This window comes from Oryzias melastigma, linkage group LG9 (genome assembly GCF_002922805.2).
Source record: "Oryzias melastigma strain HK-1 linkage group LG9, ASM292280v2, whole genome shotgun sequence".
Lineage (NCBI taxonomy): Eukaryota > Metazoa > Chordata > Actinopteri > Beloniformes > Adrianichthyidae > Oryzias > Oryzias melastigma.
In genome coordinates, this window is record NC_050520.1 from 16085805 (window position 1) to 16094624 (window position 8820).

Sequence of the window (8820 nt, forward strand, 5' to 3'; positions counted from 1 at the left end):
GAACTTTAAAAAAAAATCGCAAAACTGGAGGTGGCCTTCAACTACAAAAAGGGATTCATGGGGGAAAAAAGCTCATTTTGATGAAGGAGAATAAAACTGAACCTCTACTGTAACAGCAAAATCTGTTCAACATAAAAGCTGTTGTCTGCTCAGCTGATGAACAGGACAGAAAGGAAAAATGTAAAGTTGAAATTAAATTACTGAACAAAAAATCCCATCCAAAATCCAAATGTGCCTAATAGAGCTGTTGAACTTACAAGTGAATTCAATACAACCAGGTCTTCTGAGAAGGTTGGCCCCAGATTACCCCCTTTACCATTTGAGTTTCAAGCATTCCATGTACATCAAAGAAATAGGAGCATTTTAGCTTTTATTGACAAATAAAATGTATAGCCGCTGATGTTTGCTGACAATAACTCATGTACAGAACTCACATTTTAGTTTGTTTTGTACGTTATCATGAGGTAATAAATAGAAATAGACAGTGCATTTCAGAGTAATACTGAGTTCACTAATCGGTACATTTTCCGCAAAAATCTCTGAGCTGATAAAAAAAATAATTGTGGCTAGTCTACGGTCATGAGGAGCCATTATTTTGGCAGACAGGTGCTTCTTCTCCACATATTAAAGGTGTTTCATGACGACATGAAACTTGTTTCCAGCCAGCATACACATAAACACAGTTTCTGCATACGCTGTATACATTTTGACACATTGTGAGAAGAACAAGCGTGCTGTAGAAACAGAAATGCGGACATTTCCTGGAGATGGAGAAATAGAATTGTCAAGTTCTTGGGAACAGCTCTGGATCACTGGACTTTTTTGTCCTTGTCGGCCACTACTTCAGAGAGATCCTCTGGTTTCATGGACTTTACTTTTTCCTCCATGGTGGTGACCCTCTGCTTTATCCTCATCTGTCCAGAGGTGTACTCTGCCATCAGCTGTGCAAACTTGGTCTGCATCACGTCCAGGTTGCCTTGCAGCCTGACAATCTTCTCCTCCAGGTCTTTCGGGTCAGCGCCAGCATTCGCCACTGCCTCGTCTATCAGGTTGTCTTTCATCAGAATGGCTTTTCCCTTTTCCTCCAGAGCTTTCTTGGCATCTGGATACTCAGTGAGTGCCTCCATCAAATCGTCTTTGGACAAGGCAAAGAGATCAGAGTATCCCACACTTCGGATGTTGGCGGTTCGCCGGTTACCAGCTTTGCTACCTTTGATGCCCAAGATACTGATTTCTCCAAAGTATGCTCCATCACTGAGAACTACAAACTGAGTAACTCCATCATCTGCCACCACCGCAAGCTTCCCTTCTTTGATAATATACATCTCCCTGCCAATATCCCCCTTCTTACAGATGTAGTCTCCTGGACTGAACACTTGAGGCTGCAGCTTCAGCACCAGTTCAATCAACAGACCGGCCTCACAGTCCTGGAAAATTCTGACCTTCTTTAGCGTATCAAGGTGAACGTTGATGGCAATCTCTGCTTTAAGCTTGTCGGGGAGGGTTTTCAAGACTTCCTTCTCATCACAGGTTTTCTTCTCCGTCCACAGGTAGTCAAACCACTTGATGACTCTGGCCTCCAAGTCTTTAGTGACTTTCCTGAACTGCATGTATTGCTTTATGGAGTCGATCTTTGCTTGGAATTCCGCACGAGAGGCGTTCATGTTAGAGATCATGGCACCGACGTTACCGACAATACTAGCAAAAATCAACACACCCGTAAGAAAGTCCGCAATGACAAATAGGTACTCGACATCTCTGACAGGGGCAGGAGTCTCTCCGATAGTGGTGAGTGTCAGTGTGGACCAGTACAGAGAGTAGATGTACTTCCTTGCCAAGCGGCCGTGCTCTGGGTGGCTGATGTTGGGATAGACCCAAGTGTCTGAGCCAAAGCCAATGGTTTTTGAAATTGAGAAGAACGCACAGGCATTCCAGTGGATGATGACCAGGATGTAAAGTACGAGATTGCTGATGCGAAACATGTTGGGGAAACTCGTCCTCGTCTCAGTCCGCTCGAAAAACTCAAAGAGCCTCTGGATCTTGCAGAGGCGGTTGAACCGGAACTCTGGATTGTCAAATCCATATTGTATGAACAGCAGATCAGTGGGTATCATTGAAATCATATCATACTTGAACTGCGATGTTGTTCTGTACTTGTCTCTAAGCTTTTTGGAGTCTTTCACCAGCAAACCTTGTTCCAGATAACCTGAAGAGCAGAAAAAGAGAGGTGAGTTAGAATAAAACCCAACCAGCAATGGAGCACCAAACCGTACCGCTACCATACCTGTTCTTGAACGCACAAAAGTGTCTCCGAGGTAGATTAGGTCTGCAGTGTAGTCCAAGACTATCCACAGCCTTGTGTACGATTGTTGTAGGTCATTAAAGCTGGCTCTGTAGCACAAGGACACACACAATTTGTCACTTTTCTTCATGGTTTAACCCTTGTACTATCCTAGACATGTTTACATTAAAAGGGGGGTCATCTAGACCCCACAAGACAGAGCCCTGAACTTTTTTTTTTTTTTCAAGGATTTTTTTATCTTCACCGGTGTCTGTGGCGGACATAAAATTATGTCCACCTTTGTCATGGGATGGATCAATATGAGGGTGGGGTCATCTGAACCCCATAAGATAACACAAGAGTTAGGAAAAGTAATAATCGTCCAAACCTTGTTACAATCATCATCAGGTTGTAAAAGACGGGCCCAGCGATGACGGTCAACCATCTGTAGTACTGGTCTGCAGATGGATCCATGATCCACACCTCTTTCCTGGAAGAATTGTGAGGTTGTTAGTTTCTTACATGAGATTTTATATTAGTGAAATGAGTCAGATTTGTTTCCGTCATTTCCAGTTCTTCAACATTCAACCAGTGTACTTACGGGGGTTCCTCTTTCTTTTTATCATCTTTCTTATCATCTTTTTTTTCATCCTTCTTCTCGTCCTTCTTCTCATCCTTCTTCTCATCTTTTTTATCGTCTTTCTTCTCCTCCTCCTTTTTGCCATCTTTATCCTCTTTTTTCTCCTCCTCCTTTTTCTCATCTTTCTTAATCTCTTCTTTTTTGTCCTCCTTTTTGCTATAGATCACAATTGTACAGTGACAAAATGATTCCACTCAGTCCTTTTGGAGAGTGGGTGGGATCAAACTACACGAAGGAGGGAGGGGCTTAAAGTCAGGACTATGTTGAAAGAGATGGTGTAAGTCAAATTTTTGCCCACCAGATGGCACCACATCTTAGGGGAACAATTTTGAATGGGCATCTTAAGCTTTAAATGTGAAATTCTAGAAACCAACACCATAACTTTCTGTAATTTCCCCTAGATTTTTTTTAAATATGGGAAAACTAAAAGGGAAAAAATCTTTTTGAACTACAGAAAAGGGTAAAATGTAACAAAAATAAATTTCTAAGAAAGAAAATAACTACTGTCTGACATAAACATCCACTTACTCGTCAGTGTTGTTGCAGTTATTCATGTTGTAAGTAGCCAGAGGCCACTTACTATCAAAAAGCACAAAAAGATGGAATTTTTTACTTATTTATTTTATATTTCCACACTAAATAAGCACTTTATTTAAGAAAAACTCCAAGACATTTTTTTCCCAGGTCCTTTTTGTAATCAAATATTCCACTAAAAATTTCCAATAATAATTAAAAATATTAGAAAAAACTTATTATAAACTATTAGGGATTAACATTTATTGTGTTAGAATAAAACACTGACTCTTTTCTCAAATTTAACATATGCATTGTCATCTAAAGGATCAGTTTTCTCTGTATAGGAACTAAAAATCCGTTTATTGCAAACAAATTTTGATCTTTTTGTCCTACCCAGCGTTAAAAAAGTTCAAAAATGTGTTCAGGTTTCGTCCTCAGAAGCCAGGTTCTTACCTCCTGTGTCGAAGCTTGTCCTCATCCGACCTGTTCCCTGCGCTGGACGCATCTCTGAGCTTAGGACCTCTGAAACGCTCGAGAAAAGAGTCACGCCTCTCTTCTGTGCGATTCATTCTGAAGGATGTCCAGTTCCGCAGCATGGAGAAGAAGTGAGACAGCCTAGATGGTCAGCAGGAGGTAAAGCAGCTGAAAGTGACATCCATTCAGGGAAGGAGGAAACTGCTGCTACAGATGGCTGATCGTGATGTTTTGCTGTGGTTTATAGTGTGAAGCCTTTGGAAGGATTGCAAAAACAGTTCAGATCATTTTTGATGTTCAAATTAGGTTGCGGGCGCTCCTGTTGCTTCAGTTTTGCTCTGCTGTGAACAGGAGATCCACTGATGTCAAAACAGACATTAATCTAACATTTGATTCTTTTTCACAGCAGAAGATCAGAAAGAAAACAAATTTTGGCTTCTTCACAAAATGCAGAAAGGTCTCCACTCCTACTATCAAACACAAAGATGGGCAGGATTCAAATATCCATTAAAACTAAAGACAGAGGGGACTCGTGTGGAAGTGAGGCTGAGAAAGGAAGAACACTTTCCCTACTTTTCCTCAGAAATAGGAGGTATGTCTAGAAATAGTCCACCTGCTGAGGTAAGTCAACATGTGAACTCCTATTAACTGTGTAAGAGATCAACGGAAACCTGTTTTTGTATCGCTTTAGGTTCATAATTTCACATTTATTCTTCAAATTTGCATTTCAGTGAACCCAATTCCAATTTGTAGCATTAGTTTATCAACACTAGAGATAATTTAGTATTTTGCTTAACAAATACAAAGCAATAAAGGGATCATAACAGAACATGTAGTCATTTCAGATAGACTTTTGCAATGGATATTTACTAAAATGTGGTTTGGTAAACAATAAATCAATTTTTCACATGTTTTGGTTGATATTTGTGTTGCAAAACTACAACTTGAACAGTTTTATGACAGTAAATTGTTATATTATTCTTAATTTATAAACCTTATTGAAGGAATTTGTAGTTTTAGTTGGAAATGCAAGACTTGATTCAACTTTTCCTCGTGATATCTGAAACAAAGTTAGTAGCTGAAAGCACGCAAGTTGCGCCGGGCAGATCGATCCAAAATATCAATAGTGTCGATCTCAAGTTGGCATTGGATCAATACCGACCTGCAGATATCGATATCCTCCACATTTACAAAAAATATATCGACATTGGTATCGATATCTGTGAAGTATCGGTATCAGATCGATACCCAAATGCTCAGTATCGCCTAGCTTTAGTGCTAAAGGCCTATAAAGGTTGTTTTTTTTTTTATCTGTACTTCATGTGTTCTGTCAGAACAGTGTGGTGTGACAGTGTGTTTACCTTGCCATTGCTGTGGCACCTGTGTGTGGTTTGGGGGTCAGAGCTCCGTGGGAGCTGCTTCCCCTTTCAGACTGGATCCTGGAAAACATTCATTATTATTGTGAGAAGGCAATAAAAATGGTAAAATATCCATATATTATCATAAAAGTTGAAAGCTAATGCACACATATTGAGTTTTTCTTCTAAGATTTCAGACCTGCTCCCTCCATTTTCAATGACAGCGAGCTCATCGTCTGTGGACAACCGCTGTCGTGCTGACAGGGAGGTTTCACTGCAGACTTTTGCCATCTTGTATACACTTCTATTAGCCTGCATCAGACAGGTAACACAAATACAAAAAAAATCAGTGTGACACTTCAACACTGATAAAACAGACACAGAACTGGTGATGTGTTGACCGTATGCCACTTTTCACCCTCTGTGCCAGAGTAGCGACTAAAAATACCCCCTCCTTATGTCCTTAAACACTAAACAAGATCAGTGGCTGTTTCTGTGAACCATCAGCTGTCTTTTAAAGTAAGCTATGGCTTACAGTGGGCTGTCGCTGCTCTGCTGGGTGGTGGATGCTGCAGCTTAAGTCCATTAGGACACAGTTTAAAGTCCCAACAAACAGTGTCCCATTCGTGCATGTGCATTAAATCACACACTTATAGATTATTTTTCATTGTAATTCAAGTTTTTTCATCTGATTAGCCGGCATATTTTTTTTTCTGTGATGCTCACTGATCTCTGCTTAACACCAGTGGTTACAACACGTGCACTCGTGTAGATTAGTGTTAGGAGCAAGAACTTAAGCTACCCCCCTCCAATTCAATTACACTGAGAGAATTGCCAAGAAGCTGAGTGTTGGGAAAGTGACTTAAGGAGAAATCAGGTGTGCACTGAACGTTTCCTGCAGAGAACCAAGGCTGTTCTGCAGCAATTTCTCAGATGGTAAAGAGATTTGCTTGTTATTTTTAAAGTGTGTGTGTGTGAGGGGCGGGGGGTAAATGTCAGTCCTGCTCAATGAGCTGCATGACAAATGTCCATTTTATCCAAGAATTTCAGTGTCCAGCATACCTTGATAGAGAATATTGACTGAAGCAAATAAAACAGACCAATTTATGCATAAATGCAACAATAATCTTCTAAATCTTTACTTTTTTATATTTATTCTCCCATAAAATGTTTTTAAAGCTTAATATAAATGTTAATGAGGAATTCGTGATATTTATTAAAGATCTACTGAGTTAACCTTTTCATAAAAATGGTTCAAAAACAGTAAAATATAATTTTACTACTTACTGAACAGACATTAAATTGAAAGAGTTTCTCACGAGAATTCTCCTGCTACTTTAGATAAAGTGACTTTGGAGCTTATGAATCTATTAGACAAAAATAGAAAAACTTACCTGATCGAAGCTGTTTCACTCACGGTTTATTAAACCAATCAAAACCTCACTTATCTTCTGGATTCTCCCGTCCATCTTCCCGATCATGAATGTTTTTGTTGCTTTGAATCCAGTAATAGTTCCAACAGCTTTGTCCGCGCACACGGTCACCAAAAAGAAAAAAACAAACAAATAGCCAAAGTCTGGCCTTAATTAGACCCAGTAGCTCTGCAGCGTGAGATCAGTGCAGACTGAGCTGACAGCTCCCAGATCAGACAGAGGAGGAGTCCATCACGGCATCTACTGAGGGAGGTGATGTCATCCATGTAGGAAAGGTTCACCAAAAGCAAACCTTTGGGTTTGTCTTCTGCTGCAGCTTCATGGATCATTTATTCGTGCATCAAACTAATGTTGCATTAAAAGACTTTTTGAAGGATTTTTCCTGTACTTTTCTATTTATAAATTGTGATCCAACATTAAAGCAGTTGTAAGCAGAAGAAAAATATCAAAGTATATAGCATTCCTTCATTAGCGGAAACTTTCAGGTTATGCAGGTAATGCAAAAGTTAAAGTCTCCCTCTGATGAAAATCCTGTTTTTTTAGTTTTTAACATGTATGTGTGGTATTGTTCTTATCAAAGTGAACAAATGTAATAAGAAATCATTTTCTTTTTGCATTTCCGAGTATTTCTCCTTTTAAATCTCAGTCAAACACACTTTTTGAATGAATGATCTTCTTTCCATCAACAGCTCTGCTGCACATGCACTAAACCCTCATCTGTTCCTAGTGTCTAGTTCAGGTTCTGGAGAAGAGAAGATGGTATCTTCACATTGACTGCAGTCAAATGAGCCGCCGTTCACATTTCTGTGGTCAAATCAGCATCACTGGATTTTTGGTGTGAGTTTCATCCAATACTTACGGTAGCAGGACTGAGAACGCTGGAAAATCTCCACCAGACTCCACGGAGCTTCTTGATGTGACCACGGAAATGTGAACGGCGGCTCATTTGACCGCAGTTGGAAAGGATTGTAAATCAATGAAAGAGCATTTTGATGTTAGCTTTGATTATTTTATCAAGAACTCTGAGAAACCAATGATTGAATGTATTGATCACAGTCAATAAACATTGGAGAATTAGCTAAAAGAGTCTTTGGTGAACTGGAAGGAGAAAGAATCAGGATTTTGGAGGAAGTTCTGTCCATGAAGATCTTCACTTCCTTGTCCAGCTGACATCCGGATCAGAACCATACGGCTGGACATTACTGATATTGCTTGACATTTTTATGTAGCAGCGGTGAAGATTTAAGCTAGCAAGACACAGAGCTATCATAATCAGAAGGGGTGAATCAGGGGCGGGGCTACTCAGCTCAGCTCCAAAGGCCACGCCCCCTCAGAGGAGATTTGGAAACAAAGGCTTCAGATCAACATGAAAAATGGCTTTTTTAGGAAATTTAGCTTGTGGGATTTTGGTTAAAAACGTCATAATCATAATTAAAACAGTAGTGGGAACATTTTTTTCTTGTTAAAAAAAATTGTCATTGGTGGACTTTAAAGGCAACCTCTTCAATTTGGGGAATTAAAATAAATCAATTTAACTCTAATATTGTTTGTTTAAAACAGAAAATGACCTGCAGTCCTCATCAGTTTCTCTGGTGGTTATGTTTTTTTGTGTTTCAAGTTTCTGACCTTGAGACAGACTGGCGACCTGTCCTGGGTGTACCCCGCCTTCGCCCTTCAGTAGCCGGGATAGGCTCCGGCACCCCGCGACCCCGAAAGGGACAAAGCGGACAGGAAGATGAATGAATGAAAAAGTTTCTGACCTTATATTTATTTTCCTCATCTCATGAAATGACAGAAAACGTTAAAAATAAAGAAGAAAGAAGATAATCTTTTACACTGAGATGTATTTCTGTTATTAGCATCACATATAACAGTTTTAGGAAGTACTAGTATCTTAGTGCAGCAATATTTTGATTCCAAAACTGAAAAACCTTCAACAGAATTTAAAATAAGTCTTTAACCTTTGAACACCTGTGATTCTCAAACACAAAATCTTTAATTTATTGTAACTTTTGAACTGTTAACAAGATCAAATTAATTATAGTAAATTCTGAAGGAGGAAAGAGTCTTTTTAACAATTAAAAGATCACAGTAAATCAAATAATATAAACACTGGAA

General features: G+C 39.4%; 1 protein-coding gene across 6 annotated transcripts; it reads right to left on the reverse strand.

The window, feature by feature from the left end:
* Positions 1-301: 301 nt before the first annotated feature.
* Positions 302-6972, reverse strand: cnga3a (cyclic nucleotide gated channel subunit alpha 3a). Of its 6 annotated transcripts, XM_024278140.2 has the most exons (9): positions 6664-6972; positions 5469-5581; positions 5273-5350; positions 3891-4007; positions 3450-3500; positions 2883-3077; positions 2670-2771; positions 2285-2391; positions 302-2206 (listed from the first exon to the last, which is right to left on the reverse strand). In XM_024278140.2, the coding sequence occupies exons 2-9, from the start codon at positions 5558-5560 to the stop codon at positions 810-812; spliced, it is 2139 nt and encodes a 712-aa protein (XP_024133908.1). In that variant the 5' UTR covers positions 5561-5581; positions 6664-6972; the 3' UTR covers positions 302-809. The 6 variants fall into 6 exon arrangements, with proteins under 6 accessions (XP_024133908.1, XP_024133909.1, XP_024133910.1 ...); XM_024278141.2 differs by lacking the exons at positions 2883-3077; positions 3450-3500 and having other exon boundaries at positions 3891-4052; positions 6664-6970; XM_024278142.2 differs by lacking the exons at positions 2883-3077; positions 3450-3500 and having other exon boundaries at positions 6664-6969.
* Between the last annotated feature and the right edge of the window lie 1848 nt (positions 6973-8820).